Source organism: Nothoprocta perdicaria, unplaced genomic scaffold, assembly GCF_003342845.1.
Source record: "Nothoprocta perdicaria isolate Ctin4 unplaced genomic scaffold, notPer1 scaffold_102, whole genome shotgun sequence".
In the NCBI taxonomy this organism is placed as follows: domain Eukaryota; kingdom Metazoa; phylum Chordata; class Aves; order Tinamiformes; family Tinamidae; genus Nothoprocta; species Nothoprocta perdicaria.
Genome location: NW_020454117.1, coordinates 2,031,103 through 2,048,667, shown reverse-complemented (window position 1 = coordinate 2,048,667; position 17,565 = coordinate 2,031,103). Strand labels below are relative to the sequence as shown.

Here is a 17,565-nt window from a genome sequence, read left to right as displayed (position 1 = left end):
AAAGAAGGTACAAATACCCTTTTGTAGAACAAACTCAGAATCATTTGCTTAAAATGGAACAGAAACTCTTCTTATAGTCTGAATTTGCCTAATTATCTTTCATCACTGGCCCAAGCTGATTAATAATAAACATATTATGGTTTGCATTGCTGTGAAATAATTTATGTATTTTTAAGAATAAGCTCTTTGATGAAGTGATGGGCTTTGAGATATACAGCAATTTCCACTGGGTGTTCTCTGTTACTTTAAGTATTGTACTTCGGATACTTGCTATTTTTTAGATCTTTAAGACTAATAAATTGGCTGCTGAGATCTTATCCTATAAGTGGTGTAACTTGTTATGAAGGAACGAGAAAACTGACAGCTGAAGGGGAGCAATAAATATATGTATCAGATCCAGTTCTGCACAGTGTAAAAGTTCTCAGATACGGCTCACATTTCAAAATGTGAAAACTATTCCATCTACCACCTGGTTTACATTTTGAAGAGTAATAAAGGAAAAAGGTAATTTTCAAATTTCCTGTAAAAATAGGAAAGCAGCAATAATAGGAATTATTCTGGAAATATTTGGACTTGTGAGTGTACTAAAAACAGACTTAAAATGAGAAMAAAATAATAATTTGGCTTGCATTAATGCAGGCTTTAAAATGAAACCTCAGAGCCTCACTAGCAATCTACAGCAAAGACATATATTTCCAACTAAACATCTGGAAAGTGAATGAGTGAATTTGGGTATTAAACACATACTCAAGCATAATAATGTGTACAGAGGAGATTACARAAGAGCTTTGCAAAAAATATTGCTACAGTAGCATTAGGACTTAACAGTGCATCAAAGATTTAAAGTTTCCATGTTAATGCAACCTGATCCAAGCCACGATGAATCACAGGATAATCAGGGAAACAAAAACATATCCAAATTTCTCTTTGTAGAAACCAGAGCTGGAATTTACCTGAATATCATTAGAACAAATCAAAATACTCCTTCTGGCTGCCTCAGAATATACAAGGCATGGAGAGCTGGTGCCCTTGGTGTGCAACTGGAAYGCAGTATTATTGTGTGCATTTGGCCTTTTTGAACACTTGCAATCAAATAATCCAATTTTAAAGAGCTTTTACACAACATGACATCGTATCACAGTTGCATGAACTGTTTYATTTGTTGGTTGGGATTTCTTGTTTGTTCGTAATTGTGGAAACTGTGGATAAAAGACCTTGAGGATTGCAGGTCAAGAAATTCATGTTAAACAGAAAGCTGCCCAACATTACTGTCAGAATACCTTTGAGGAGCAAGTCTGTAGACACAATAACGCATTTTACATTCAGATTATTCCTCTCTTAGGAGCAAAGGAATCTCAGAAGAAAATAAAAAAAATCAGTAGTGAAGGCCACATACTTTTTGCATTTGTTTGATGAGCTGAAATGCAAAAACAATTAAAGCATCTTATAAGAGAAAGAAACAAATACTGAGCTTCTAGAAAGTGATCGTTTAGTTGATGAGGTGGTCAGCATGGAAATTGTTGTCAATGCTACAGCAGAACTGACCACAAGTACAAGGGAATATGAACAGAAACACAGTACAGGCATCATCTAGAAAACTGTAACTTGCCAACTTGTAAACAAGAAAAAGCATTTCACAGATTAAAAGTTCTAGGGAAGTAAACTTCTTTAAATTATTTTGTCAGTTCAACCCTGATTTAAAAAAGTATGGCTAGCAAAAATACATAAGCCTCAGCATATATATAAAGTCTTGATCAGAGCAGCCATGATCCTTTGATAAACTGCTGGAAACAGACACCCTCCTATTAATGATGAGAGAAAAACTTTCTCTTCTTCCTCTCCTTCCCCAATCCGCACAGGTATACGTAGACTTCACATGCTTCAAGAAACTCTTCATGCTGCTATAGATTGAGGCGTGGGGAGACGGGTGGAGGAAAGCAGACAAACTCTCTTAAAATACTGCGGGCCACGTCAACATTATTCTGGGCTATTTCAAGTGCCCTCTTGACTTCTTCAAAGGAATAGCCCTCTCCCATAAGTTTTGCAATTTTTGCATCCACGTTTTCTGTGGAATTGTCAGAGCTGTACGCTTTCCTGTGGTGTATTTCTGGTGCAGTCCTCCGAGGAAGTGGTTTAGGGGGCCTGGCTGGTGCTTGTGAACCATCTGTTTCAAATAAAGGAGATAGAAATTATTATGAATTGGCTTCAAAATTGTATTACAGGTAGATCCAGCCTCACGGCAGCTAGCCTCAAGAAGGAGATTAAAAAGTGACTTTCTAAAGAAACATGAAGAATTACCTTAATTTGCTGATTTATCCCATTTTAAAATTCTGACAGAAGCTGTAATCCTCAAGAAAATCCAAAATGGAAAGTGAAATGCTAGGTAAAGTAATATGATAACAACATGCAAGCACAGGTTACAATCTGAATTATCTGAAACTGGAAGGAAAATAAAGTATGATGAAGCAGGCCAGATGGATGTAATCTGAGAAGATTTCCACTCTATGAAGTTCAGGGACTTTGTGTTCCTAGCCTGCTTTAAAGGCCCTGATTTTGGAGGAAATTATATAGGTCTGTAAGTTGCCATGATGAGGAATCTCACCAAATGTTACCTTCACAGTTAAGACTGGTGCTGACAATCACCATGTGCTGATGCAAAGACCTAACATCCCGACCCACTAATCTTCTCAAAGTCAAGAGGTTAGTACTGAAGCAAACTTGGCACTTTCCAGAAACCTCTTTATCCGCATTGATTCCACCATAAGAAGCTTAAAAACAAGCTGGCATGCAGAAGTAAACACTTTCAAGAGCAAAGTATTCTAAGAAGTCTTTTAATCCTTCAGAAAGGGTCTGAAAAGTTCCACTGACAAACAGTGGCAYTGAGAGATAAATTATGGAATTTTGGGCTGGGATGCCTATACTGTCCGCAGTGGCATCTGGCAGTGGTAAGTACTTCAGAGTGATGCAAAAAAAGTCATATTTCTAGTATTACTGTTAAAATTTCAGCTTATCCTAATACTGCAGAGAGAAAACATTGAGACTGTAATCCAACAGAGCACATTATACACTTAAAGATGAATCAAAGGGACCACATTATTGCATGTCTCCTTAAAGTTCGTTTTTCCCTCAACCTGGTTGCTGTCCGTTCAGATGAGAATGTTGTTATAAATTTAATTCAATTTCTTTAATACAGAGAGGATGAGCAAACAGCACTTTTGGAAAGGTGCTAGCATTCCTGTAACAAATGAATAAGAGAATTTGATTAAGAATTTACATTTAAGGGCTGAGGTTAATTTTGTTTGATTTCACTGCCTATTTTCTGTGCAATATAGTCACGAGACAACCTGCAGAGATGTAAAGACTATTTCATATTGGTAAAAAGCCTCTGAAGATGAAATGCGTTACATAAATACTGATTATTCTAGTAAACACAATTCAAGCAGCATCTGAGCCAACGGTGAAGCTATGAAAGATGTGTGAAGCAGACTGGATTAAGAAATTAGCCGCAGTTCTGGAAAGGCGATTAATAATTAAAAACTAACCCCAACCAGAAACAAGTTCACATTTCTAATTTTGTTTATTTTAGAGAACTCAGACTACTAGAGAAGAATGCTCTTTATATTTCAAATCGTTTATCATGTTCAAAATGTTCATCACTTTCCTGAATATTTAAAAGTATTTAATATTACATGTTATTATGGACTTGCCTACAGAAGATGAAACAAAACTAATTTTTAAACTTTATATTTTCCCCTGGGCTTGACATAGAAATTCTTTATGTATAAGCCATACCTCTATGAGTATGCCAGTCTAAAACAGACTTGAAGCCGAAATTACTTCTTGAATAACACCTTTACTTTGTGAAGCTTCATAAGAACTTTCTTAAGCAATAATGTCATTCAGAGAGGCCAGTTTTAATTCCCTGGAAGAATTGCAGCATATGCATTTTCTTCTCATTCTTGCACTCTCTATAACCCAGGTACTTAGAAATTTCCAGCCCTCTCTCTATAAATGAGAATTCAATTCAATTATTATTTTTAAGTGTTGACATCTCTTTCAGTATCTTCAAACCCATATAAAATTTTAGCTGAAACTGGGTATCGCAGTGGATCCTGAGCTTACAGATACTAAGCCTAAGCTGCACATCCGTGTGGACACAGAGATACAGGTATTTGAGCAGGACTGTCTTTCCCAGCCCCCCTTCTCTCTGATGTGTCAGCCACCATGACTGCCTAAGTAAGAATTTGCTAATTGCCTAATTCATTTACCAGCTTCCACGGCAAGAGGAAGCTTCCTCTGTCACTCACACTTCTGCAGTAGAGCACTGGATTTAACCCGTAAGAAACTGCTTAGCGTGAAGGCAGCGACAGGCTGGGGGGATGAAGCTGAAACGTGTGGGAAGTCTCCTGCGTGAGGGGCAGGAGCCCCGCGCCGCAGCRGCGGGGGATGCCGCGCGCCGCCGCCAGCCCCACATCTCGCTCTTGCCTCGCTGCTCCTCCAGCGCGTCCCGGCCTCTTCCATGGGCATCCCGAGCGGCGCCTGACCGCGCTAGGGAGGCCACACAGTCCTCAGGGACACCCGTCCTAAGGCACTGAGTGGGAAAAGGAGCTCCCGGAGCTCCTGAGCCCTCAAGCTGCTCTTCATGGCACTTCTCATGCAGGTGAGGTAAACGGAAACCCGCCCTCAAGTCAAACATGAGTTGCCACTGCCTGCCCGCCCGGAAAACCCATTTCAGTGCAAGCACTGGGATTTGCCTGCTAATGCATTAATAAGCTGCATCAGTGAGGAGACCACAGACGAGTACACTTAACTAGYCATGTGAATCCGTATCTTAGGGAACAGCTAAACTCAGGAGGGCGAGCACGCTGTACATCAGAGACCTAATTGTCTCCTACCTTTTCCTACACGTCATTGGCTGTGCTTTGGAAAAGTCACTCCTTCTGTTAGTGATCTCCTCCTTTTTCTATTTAATGTACCAACTTAAAAAATGTATATTTATATTTAAAAAAAGACGAAAACAAAAAAGCCATGGTTCTCAGCATAGCTGAGAACTACTTCCTAACTTTCCTATACTAACGGCTTGCTACAAAACAATAAATTTGCCAAGACCTGCTAAGAGTCTGGTTAAATATCACAGGAGTAAGGTAGTTTTTCCAAACTTAAACAGCCAAAACAAAAAAGAGAGGCCAAGGGACTTCCCGTGCTACTCTAGGGAAACAGGCTAAATTACAATTAGGTTTTGTAGTGGACTACAGTGCCTCTCCAGCTTGTTCAATGAAGAAGCATATTAAAGGACTGAAATGAAGACTTATTTCCTAAGTGAACTGAATAATTCTGATTACAAAAAGAAGTTCCGAGTAGAGTTACACTCTCTACTTTGTTAAATCCGTTGAGTAACGTGTATCAGCTCACCCTGAAGCACATCAGTTCCAGCCTACGGAACTACTGCCCCCGTCAAAACCATGCTTCAGTTCATAGTATGACATGATCTATCACATAGTTTTCACTTAATTGAAATTAAATTGAAGATATTGCAGTATATCATGCTGATTTAGCACAATATTTACAGTAAAGGTTGACATATACAGCTATTTTAGAAAATGGCTGTGGAAACAAAGATCAAGTATTAAGTGATATCTAAAAGCTCTTAAAGWGCAAATATCTTGCAGTAATTTCGGAAATTTTTACTAATACTCTAACAAAGAATTGAGGGAAAGCACCTTAGTTTTAAGAGGTGCTCATACCACTCTCATAATCTGTATTACAAAGGCATTCAAAACTCCTTAAATAGGTAGGATCACATTCTAAGACAGACAGATCCTTCCCAGTACCACATTAAGAAATGTGCTATAAAGTAAGTGTTTTCAAACAGTGGAAAATAATGAGCAACAATGCACATTTAGCAGAGGTGTGTTACCCTTTACCAAAGGTATCACATGGACTCGGCTGTCGCAACAATTACAGATCCCACAGAACATTTCAGGCATGTTTAATCTCTCCTGCACTTCAAGTTGAAAAAGACATTCTTTCTTTCTTATATCCCTTAGTGCAGTAGCAGATTACTGTGGGAGAGATTTATCATTCTCATTAAAAAGGATGTCATTTTTCCCACTTACTATTTTGGCAATTAAACACCAATGAGTAATAATATTGAAAGAGCAGAGAAATAAATCTTTTCTTTCCTTTATGTGTTAGAAAAGAGTTTGTATAGTTTCCCTCTTCTCCTCTTCTCTGAAGGGTACATTACAGAGCAGGCCTTCAAACTGGGAACACATAGAGCACCTCACAGGAGTGGCCACATACGTATAAAGAGCTTAATGGTTCCAGTCATCACTTGGCTATTTCTCTTTGTGCTCTCTATCTAGAGCAAAATAATGCAGGTGGGACAATCCTCTCCCTTCCCCAAATGCTCATTAAACCCATGCACATCTATAAAGAAGACTTGTCTATAACTGGCAGAAGTACTTTGGGATACAGGTAATACTGATATTCTTTTAATTATTTAATGTCAGTAGCTTTCCTTTAAATAATACTTTCATTGCCTGAAAGAGTGAAACTTTGATGTTAGAGAAATTGATTCTACTGCACCTGTTCTGTTACAAATGGCTTTGATTCTTGCCTTTTTATTAAAAAATGTTCTTAAAATTTCTTAGAACATCTGATAGATCATTAGTTTAAAAGACTAGCAAAATACTACTGTTAGTAGTATTCAAGCTATATTTTTCTGAGGAGCAATAAAAAAAAAATACTGGAATTGAGAGGCATGTGCTCACTGCAGGACTTCTGACCTCCTGTAAACTTGAAGGGTGGCAGAAAAATCCCTGTTTTCCTCAAAAAAAGTCACTGGATCTCACAGAAGCACTCAGYGTGGCAGTCAGTGAAGTTGAAGGCAGATTCCCTATCACCATCCTACCACGGCCAGTTTTGTCCTGAATGATAAAGACCTTGTTGGACGTAAAGGAGGAAAATGACTTGCTTTGTTAAGCAGCAAGTGTCTCCACGGGCAGCTTTCCACCTTACCTGAAGAGGAAGGAAGTTGATCATAGTCTTGAGATGTCCTATTTGTTTTGACATTTTCTCCAGTTACTCTTCGAGCAGGTGGCAAAGGGACGGGACCAGTTACTGGATCAAAATGGGGATCTGTAGAGACAAAAAAAGAAGTTTCTTAGAATTTTTACAATTATTATTTGGGATAGTGCTGACACAYAGAACCTAAACTCACTATACTCTTCTACCCAGAGGGTGGCCATGAATCCAAACAGAGATATGCTTTCCACAGGCCACATGCACTTACGCACACATCCAAGTGAACACTTTCACAGCAGACACGGAACGCTGCCTTCAAGGGACTGAAGCAGCTCCGCAGCTCAGGTCTATTCTGCTGCCCCGTTGCTCTGTTCACCTGAGCGAGGTACCTTGTAATTAGCCAGCGCTGACACTGCAAGGGGAGCAGCTCGCTAAGCACGGAAGGGACTGCCAGGCAGCCCACAGAGACAACAGGGCAGRTCTGACGACAAGGGGGAACGAAGTCCGGGCATATTCTGTCCTCCTTTACAACTTACTAGGACTCAGCAAGTGCTTAACATCATCGTGGACCTGCCTTCTCTTCTGGACTCCTAACAGCCGAAGGGAAGGCGTATATCACTGCATAGGTTTGTCTGCATTTCTTTGCTATTGATGATGTGATCATTACTCTAATCTCACAGACCCCGACGGATAGCGCGGAAACYGCCTTGGACTTGTACAGAAATCAATCACGATAAACTCATCATAGATCATCTGCTATAGAAATGCAGCGGTTTATTTGACAAGATGCAAAGTAATATGGCTTTAGAAATGCCATTTGAATTAGAAAACAACCCATACAGGCTTGTATCCCTGAGCAGCTGTGTACGCTTACAAGATTMATGAAGAATGCTGTTATAAAATTGAACTCCTATTGCAAGTTACCATAAATATACTCTCCAATTTTTAATTAAAAGCTAAGAAATGTTTTGTTCACACTACCAATGATGTTTTTCGGATTACTTGGAAATAATGCTTAATAAGTTAATACTTGTTCACGAGTTTCTTCACATTTCCCTGCATGCAGATCTAAGACTCTGTGAGAGGTTTTCATTTTCTCTCCCTATTCCCAGTAGGACTCAACAGTGTTCTCCATGAGATGGAAGTTATGGCAACCACTTAGACCAGACTTCTGAATATTAAAGTACTTCTGTGTTGAAGTGTAGAGGATAAACTAATTCCTGGCACCACTTTTATGAAGATCAACCTTTACACTCTGTAATGTGCAAACTCATTACTATGATTCAWGCAGAGGCTTATCTGACAAGACATGCACTGAGCTGAGCTCTGCAATATAAAATATACATAATTTTTGCAAATTATTCAATGTTTTCATCTTGACTGATAGCAAAAAATACATAATACATAGTCTAATTATTTATACATACTTGTATTGGGTCAAATTTATTAGGARCTTTAAAGGTGTGGGGCGTTTTTTCCCCCACTATCACGACACAAACTRCGAAGAAACCTTTTTTTCTGGTTGTTTTGGTGATGTGCTCTAGTTCTAGCTCTTCATCCACAGAGGCCAGGCAAACATTCTACAAACTCGCAGGCTGTTAGGAAGTTGCACATGATTCCTTGTCACCTGCGTTCCCACATTCCTGCAATACTTTCCATCAAAACAAGGAGATGGGAGAAGGAAGAGTTCTGATCACATCACAAAGCAGATAACCACTGGGAATAATCTTGGGACAGGTAAATTTGCCCATTGATATCCTCTGGTAAAGGGAGAATGGCGGGGAATGGGGGGAAAAGGACATACTTCATAGACACGCACTATACCCCACAGAAATCCTGCTGTAACCTGTATTATCCTCATCAGAAACTGTATTTAATGAGTCCTGCCAATAGAACACTGCTCAACTCAAAGACAAAATACATAAATTGTGAGCACAGCTTATGTCTTCTAAGAAACAAATATTGGACTGAAAAAGTATGACAGTAGGGGAAAATATAGGTGAAAATCTGAGTTTTATTACCAAAATTTTAAGGACCATAGAACCCTGCAATTGTAGTGTTCACAATTAATACAGTTTTGCAGCAAAATTTTCTAGTGACAGTTCTAACAAAACAGGATGTTATTTTTTCTTCTTTTCTCATTTTTCCCACTTAAAATAAGACAAAAACATATATTACACTGAACTATAAAAGACAATGGATGATACTAGTATCACAGAACACAATAGAAAACTTGGCACTTCAAAAGCAACAAGCTTTACTAGAAAATCACTATTTACCAAAATGTAAGGTCTAGTATAAAAATATTGACTGTATCTCAGTAATTGATGAAAATGAAAACCAGAGTCTTTTTATATTCTGATTTCTTTCATCTCCACCATTACTAAAATCCTATTTTCCTGGGTTTTATATTGAACTACAGGCAAACCAGACTTCTGAAGCTTGACGACAACTTCAGGAAAGATAAGCTCCCAGAGTAAATGAAAACGAGAATGCATCGCTCCTTCTGCGTTCCTACCCGGGGGATGGAGGAGCAGCTCATGTCCCGAAGGAGGCCGGCTTCCTGGGCCAGCAGGCCTTGTGTGCTCAGCGATGCTGTGTCGAGCAGGCGGAGGTGGGGGAGGAAGCGCCGGCGGGGAGCTCTCAAAGGCATCTTCACCTGCGTTTACAAAAGACTTAGTAGGTAAGCAAGGCCTCGATAGGAATATTGCAGCAAGGAGTGATGCCTAAAATTTATCTTTCTCTGGCTGCTCACAGAGGCCTGTATTCCCCGGGACYACCTAGGAGTTCAGTAACTGCAGGMGCTGAGGTGCACTCACTCTTGCCATGCACGAGCACGCCCGGAAGGCCTCTGGCAGCACACTGCTGCTTCTGTGCTGGGACAGAGATGTTGCTTAGTGGCTGTAATAGGGGCTTAATGTGCCATAATGAAGACCTCACTGAGTATCACTGTAGAACAACAGAGATGCATTGGTGGTGAAGAAAACACCTGTATTCATAAACACCAATGCTGACTACATCACATCTGCTACTWCTATACTATGTATTATCTTACTGGAAGATCTGCTGATTCAAAGCTCTCACCCAAGAAATCAAAGTGAATTTCTCTGGCCTCTCCCCTTGCACAAACATGGTACAGGCAAGAGCAGGTTTACTAAGCAACGGGACCTCTGCCTGMTCCTCTCCTTTCAATTCTATGCACTCCTGCAAATGTGAATACTTCAGGGACCCCAGAAGATAGAGCAGCAGGAACGCGGCAAATGTTCAGAGGTTTTATGGAACCAGGAAACTGGACAGTGACATACACAGAACAACCTAGCAATCATACAGCTGAATTGACAAATTCATCAAGGTGTATGGAGCCTTTAAAATCTCACTGACTTTTGGCTATGAGAATGCAAAGCAAGGCTGGGAAAGGCTGCTTTTGATGACTGTAGCAAGCAGGGAGTTTTGGACTATTTCTTAGTAATGGGGAAGAATAAAAATTTGATTTTAACTCACATGCTACCTCTTAAGCCTTGTTCTTTTTGTACGTGATAAAATAGATGCCAACATTTAAGCTACAATATGAAAAATTCCCCACAGCTGCACATTTAGCTGCATTTCTAAACTGCAATAGTCAAACTTCACAGTAAATGACAAAAATTTATAACCTATTTTATAGAAAACATATTTGCCTTTCTTTGCAGCCTGAATACAGATCGAGTTTGCCTTTTGCCTGTGACTTGCGTAAGGGCTACAGACAGATGCCAAGCACAGATTTTGATGAAAACATTGAAGCAGAGTTGTGCGATTTAGCCCGTAGATAGTACAGTTCTCCTAACACACATCCCGCTTGCCTTTTCAACAAGCATGGCATTTGGCTCATCTAGGCTACGTTCACCATGAAATGTAACCAGCAAAAAGTCTGCAACCTAAAGGGGGCACCAGAAGATCATAATCGGAGGGTGTCCTGTTGAGCAAAGAGCTGTGTTTTGGGTTGTCTCTGGTAGGAGGTCSTGCGGGTGGCAAAGGTACCGGAGCAGTAGGTGCGTCATAGGCATCTCCTGAATGACACAATCACAAGAAGTGAATCAGCTTTCTCGCTGTACCCCTGCAGCAGCACAAACTTTCTTGTTAAAGAAGGAAATAAATAAACAACTGAAAAATATATATATACCTAACTCTGGATGCTTTGATTTCTTCATCTCAGACGCGGCGCCGTGCGTTCCGTTCGTTATTCCAGCGCATTGACCGTTCTCACACGCCCTGCAGATAGGCAGTAAAAAAGGAGTAATCTACCAGTTATCTGAGTATTAATTCCCAAAATGACCAAGTACCTGAGTTGGCGCAATCCATTATACAGAAACAAATGAAAGAACATAGACTGAACCAACTTTAAACTTCGTTTTTCATACTGAGAGGGGTTACTGGCTAACTCTGAAACAAAATCCCTTTAAGGAATTACACTGCTCTCTTAAAAATTTACTCAAGGCTGAAATACTAAGTTGACGAAGAACTAATATTAAAAATAGTGCTCACTTCAGAGCTGTTTATTTACACAGTTAAGTCACAGATTCAATTCTATTTTACCTTCCCAGCTGTTAAAATTCTTCTTGCAGTAAGAAGGGAAATGTGGGTTTCGGTTATTACCCAACACTGAGGAACCCAGAATGAAAAGGTATTAAAAAAAAAAACAATACACACAGGACACACTGCTGGCGATAACATATTTCGTCTAAATTCTTAGCCACACATTTAAAATGGAAAATGAACAATCTCTGCCAAAATAGTTTTACATACATCTATTAATTTCTTCACAGAAAAGCTGAGCCTTGCTGATTCTCTGATTACAATTTTTAATATTTTAAAATTAGAAGGACATTACTCCCCCAAGTTAAAAATTAAGTTAAAATTAAACTAAAATAAATTAAAATTAAACACACCTRCAACAAACTTAAGAGATTCAGGCAACAGAGTAGACAGGTACTGATAATGCTATCAGAATAATATTATCTACTGGAGATTATTTTTATATGATGACTCAGTTGAAAATCTGAGGGAGAGTAACAGAGGTTGAAAGCCTTTCAATAACAATAGAAACTCTTTGTATGAACATTAAAGCCTATGAAATGATGTCTGTACCCTTCTCATTAGGCTGTGGACCCTGCGTGCTTGGGGAGAGGCAGCGAGAGCTCCGAGAGTTCCTTTGGCAAGAGGGCAGGCACCAAGCCAGATGGGATGGGGTGAGGGCAGAGAGAGGAGAAAGACAAGAGGAAAGACAGAAAGGGGGAAAAAAATGGGGAGCTATCACACACACTATTGCTGATAGCGGGCAAACCTGCTGGGGGGAGTTACCCCTGGAATTTCGGATTTGGGGGTTTCATCAACCACGGGGAGCACCAGTTCTGTCTGCTTTGGCCATATGGAAAAGAGGGWCTGAATACAGGTCTGGAATCAGTTAGAGTATATAAACAGGAAAGAGCAAGTGAAATTGTGTTTGTGGTCCCCAGAGCTATAACTAGGGCTAATGAAATAAACATAAGAAATAATTACAAGACTGAAGGAAAGAAAAAAAGGGGCAAAATAAATTCTAGTGGTAAGAGCTATTTAGTAACGTATTGGTTTCCCCAAGGGCAGTGCTAGAGGAAGCCTTTCTGCTRTTTCTGCAATCAGATTGGTTCAGTCTCTCAAATGCAGGGGCTACAACACTCTTCTTTGGACTCCTCAGCACATGCACTAAATAACTGAGAGCCCTTTCAATTTTAATTTGAATTTCTTCTTCATTTTCAATAATTTAACTAGCCACAGGCGACAGCATAAGCTATCGTGGCACCACTAAAGAAACTTCCAGGCCATGGCGAGCCCCGTGCTCGGTGCAGGAAYCATGTGGAAGGAGCTGCTGGCTTTGGCAGCAGACAACACCAGAAAGAATGGCAGCAGATTAGTACTAACAGCTAAACCTTCTGTCCTATTTGAAAATAGCTTTATTAGGAAAAGACAGAAAATGCAATAACATGTCATTCCTCTAAGAGCAGCTAAATTGGACTAAAACTAAAAATCTTTTCTTCCATTTCTTATTACTAAACTCGCCCTTATGTGGGAGGAAGAGATCAGCTGTAACAAACCAAACAATTAAGTTATCTGCTAGAAAAACAAGGCTGAGAATCATCTGATGTGCTATTTTTGTACAGTTTCTGGAAGTGCCATATCTACTGGCAAATGAGCACAGAAATCTTAGAATAAATGCAACTCTGGAGGAATTATGTTGTTCATAAATTACAAACAACCCACAAGGAGTCTTGTAGGTTATTTAACTGAACTCTGTATGTACTATCCAAGAGCTAACGACAGAAAACTTAGGAAAAAGCAGTACAAGAAGGTAACGCTGCACGACAAAGCTTAGAAGCACTAAAAGTCTATGATTAAAAAAAACCCAGAAACCTTATATCTAACTTAGTGTTTTAGTTCAAACATGGAGAATGATTTTCAAGTAAATCTCTGGGTCACCCCTACTTTTTAGTGCTTTGATTCACGTTTCAGAGAGGTATCAGAGCATGCAGACTGATCTGCTTCTGGATGACATCAACCTAAGAGATGCCCCACAGGAGCTGACTTGTGCTCTACTGACTAAAGGCTACTCTGCCTGCAGGACCACATCAGGGCTCCCAGAACGTCCAGTGTGGATGTCAGGTTCTTGGGGTCAATTCTTCCCTCTGCAGACCCACTCCCACTGCACCACACAACTTACTAACGTGGATACAGCCCTCAGGAGCTGCCAAACCAAGGTCATCTGCCCATACACTGCTTCTCGTCTCCCTGTCTAAGAAAGGTAACATCCTGGGCAACTCCAGCCACGTAGGCAACTCAGCCCTCTCTTTGATGCTTAACATGGCAGAGAAAGATATTCCCACACAGTAGTGGGGAATCTGGATTAGTTAAATCCAGATTAAAAAAAAATGGCAGATGTTAAATAGAACTAGGACCTCGGATTTTTTTTTTTTTCATTTTTCCCTTGGCTAACATAATGTGTTACTCATCAGATTTTTTTTTTTTTAAACACAATAATAACAAAAAATCTAGGAGACTAGATAGGATTTAAGTGTGCAGGACCATAAACAAATGCTTAACATTCATTTAATGCACTGGTGCATTTAAATGGCATGACAGCCCCTGCTTCCCACAACTGGCTTGTAAGCAGTGCTCAGAACACGACCTTCCTCTGCTCGCCCAACATCTCTGATTAGAGGGGCCTACATTTGTTAACTGGCTAATTTTAGAATGAGAGATAAGCTGAGATGTTTAGATGGAGAGTCCTTTCAATTCTACAAAATAAACCACAAAACAAGTGGCAATAAGTTACTGCAGTTTTTAATAACAGAAGAATTTGCTTTGTAGATCAATATCTGACTTCAATATCACACCTCTGACTTACAAGACCAATAGCGAATTGACCTCCCTTGTTTTTCAGACTTACTCTTTTCATTCCAGCCATTCTGATTTTCTTTATGAGTCTAGGACCAAGGAATTCACCATGATTGACACAGCCTTCTGCCATGTCCCTTGGCTCTACATCTCCCTGCTGCAATCCATTAGTGATTCAAAAACTATCATAGTCTGGGGATATGATTTTAGAACATATTTTAAGCAAAAGAGAGATATTTCATCTGAATAAAAACAAGATTTTCTTCCTGAGAAACACAAAAGATTTTCTTCCCAAGAAAATCTGCTGTGAAACAGACTTGAAAAGTAAAAAAGCATTGTACAAGTGTGACAAAAACAGAAGTATGTATGTACAGCTGCTAGACACAGCATGACGATTCACATATTTTTCAGTACCATGTTGCTTCCTAAAATGCGCTGAATAAAATATGAAAGTTGAAGATTTTCAAAGCTGACTTTGGTGTTTCCAGTCACACAATTCTCCYTAAAATTAAATCCACAAGATTTGTGAGGTTGAACCTCCCAGTCAGGTCTGAAAACCCCTAACCCCAGGGAGAAAAGCATCAACCACAGGAACAGTATTCAAAAACAAAAAGCATTGAGTTCTGACACAACAGAGACGCAATACAGTGAACTTCACAGGTTTATGAATATGGTGGGGTTCAAATCAAACAGAGGCATAAATAATCCAAGCATGAAAAGATGTGACATTTGAGAAGGCAGGCAAGCTTAACCATRAATACAGATGTTGAACCCAAATTAAATTTTGGAGAGAAAAAAAAAAAGGTTATTTTTTTCTCTCTCTTTTTTCTTTTCTCTCTTTGTAAAAAAGTTGCCTTCCAATCAGATAAATGACCTTACCGAGCAAGAGGCTTTATATTATGACAATGAGGTGGTTGTGAGCTCAGCGTTACAGGATGGGAAGAAGGAACTTTGTATTCATCATCATCATCTGTGTGATCTCTTGACTTATCAGATAGGGAATTTGCTAGAGGAACGGGGCACCTATGGAGATTTGAAAAAGATCAGGTTTAATTAAATCATTACAAAATCTCCCTTAGCCTAAGTGTCCTTAATACATGTCTCTCCATATAAGAAAAAATTATATGGTTACTGTCTTTTCTGTCAGAAAGTACAACACAGCAGAGAAAACACAGAATTAGACTACAAAACACTTGAACAGCTTTAACCTGCTTGCATTTATCAAAAGATTAAAATAAAAATTATTTCAAAGCAAATAATTATTTTGCAGGGCTCAGGGAGTCATCCTTTCAGTGAAGTCTAATATCAGACATATCATTATCAAACTTCAAGAATTTACCTATAATTTAAAGGTGTTTGTACTCTGAACTGGAATTGTCACCATGAACAGTAGCTCGTATTACTCCCCAGAAGATGTGGAAGCTCAAGAGAGAGGCAGACTGTACAATATCYACTCCCAAGTAACACGTGTGAACACTCCTGGATGTGATTTTTAAAAAAAAAAAAACTAAGAAACCTGCGGTCTGATTTCTGCTCTGTGAGCTTAAACAAACTGATGGGAAAATTTCAGTTTAGGAAGCGCCATCCAGAGTTAAAGTGATTTTGTTGGACATTAACAAGACTGACCTCTTATCTTTTGCCCTTTGTAAGACATAACTAGCTAGATCAGCATGTACTTTTTTATATATAGATAGCTCCTTTGTCTAGAGTGATTATAATGATACTTTCAACTATATAAKATGCTCACAAAATATTTTAATTACAAAAGGTTACGTTAAGGGCTTGGTTCTCTTCAATCATACATGGAAACCACAGAGGGCTGATGCTTAAATTAGCTGTGCACCAGCAGCAGCAAGTGTATGACTGCAGAAATCACATGGATATTAAAGTATACAGCAACAAGCACCTCTATTCTTCGCTGCCACAAAAAACCACCCCAGCTTAAGGACCTATTAAAAAATATATGCCCATTTGGATCTATGGCTCGGCAGTACGGCTAATGGCCCCTGCACGCCGCATTACAAGCCACATCTACTTAACGTGTCATTCCGGAAGCTGTTAAGGGCCACAGGGAAAAGGGAGAAGGGAGCGCACGTAATTTCTCTTCCGGTGATCTGATTAGCTTGATTCTATCAGAGGGCAAGAAGAGCTCAACTGACAGGCCAGGGACAGCGCTTTTATTCCCCAACAAACRCAGCATTTCACACACAGATGGTTCTTAAAGGAAAAATGTACATCTTTCATCATTTACACTAGATCATGGCACATGAATTCAAAATGCCCAGGTACTGTGAGAGCAGAAATGAATAACTGTAGCCAGCAGGGGGGCTCTAAATTTAAAAAAAAAAAGTATATATATATATATACACACACACACACACACACACACACATATGTATACGTGTGTGTATATAATAATATATATATACCTATATATATATAATGAAGATGATGGAGAAAGAAAGAAAGAAGTATATAGCAGGCAGAAAGGTGGGTGGGTTGCTTTTGTATGACCATAATGGAGGCCTAGAGCTCCCTAGGTATTTTTAACTTTTCAGACACTCTTTTTCTGCCATCAGCAGTATATTTGTGACTTAAAAGAAGACATTCGTGAAAGATGGGAATCCAATTTCTTTAGTAAAGATCTACTAACTGAAGACAAGATTGAAAACCAGAAGATTTATGTCACTGAACTGTAAATGCTGCTGTAGTTTTCAGCCACCTTCTGTAGAGGGAGCAAGAGGCCTTTCGTGAATACAGCACTGCAGCTTGAACTYGCTTTTTCCATCTTTGATTTCTATTCCCATTTTAACAGACAAGAGGTTTGTGTCGCTGCTGTACGGCCATTTAAAGAAAAAAGGTAAAAATATATCTGGTCAATAAGAATTCTGTAGAATGTGAGACTTCTTTAAGAAAACCAAAAAGCCCTTTGTGTTCAGTAGACTTCTTGGGTAACAAGCTCAAAGGCCCACGCAGATCAGCTGTCCTCCCTTTTGGGGATGTCGGGGCATCCTCACTTGGCAATCCAGGATTAACACATTGCAACAGGCAGATGTAGCAGTAGCTCCCCATCCAAAAAAGCAGTTCTGAGACAGACAAGCAGGGAGATCCATTTACTGCTGGTTGTTCATTGTC

General features: G+C 39.5%; 1 protein-coding gene across 3 annotated transcripts in view; it reads right to left on the bottom strand.

Moving 5' to 3' along the window:
• Positions 1-1,470: 1,470 nt before the first annotated feature.
• The window catches only part of CBLB (Cbl proto-oncogene B), a 117,420-nt gene continuing 101,325 nt past the window's right edge, over positions 1,471-17,565 (bottom strand). The window contains exons 13-18 of one of the 3 annotated variants that reach the window (XM_026041910.1): positions 15,310-15,453; positions 11,168-11,274; positions 10,941-11,069; positions 9,545-9,685; positions 7,021-7,140; positions 1,471-2,164 (exon numbers count right to left, since the gene is read on the bottom strand). In XM_026041910.1, coding sequence (XP_025897695.1) covers positions 1,902-2,164; positions 7,021-7,140; positions 9,545-9,685; positions 10,941-11,069; positions 11,168-11,274; positions 15,310-15,453 — 904 coding nt within the window. In that variant the 3' untranslated portion in view covers positions 1,471-1,901. Of the gene's footprint in view, positions 2,165-7,020; positions 7,141-9,544; positions 9,686-10,940; positions 11,073-11,167; positions 11,275-15,309; positions 15,454-17,565 lie in introns of all 3 variants that reach the window. The other 2 variants (XM_026041902.1, XM_026041916.1) reach the window with 2 other exon arrangements.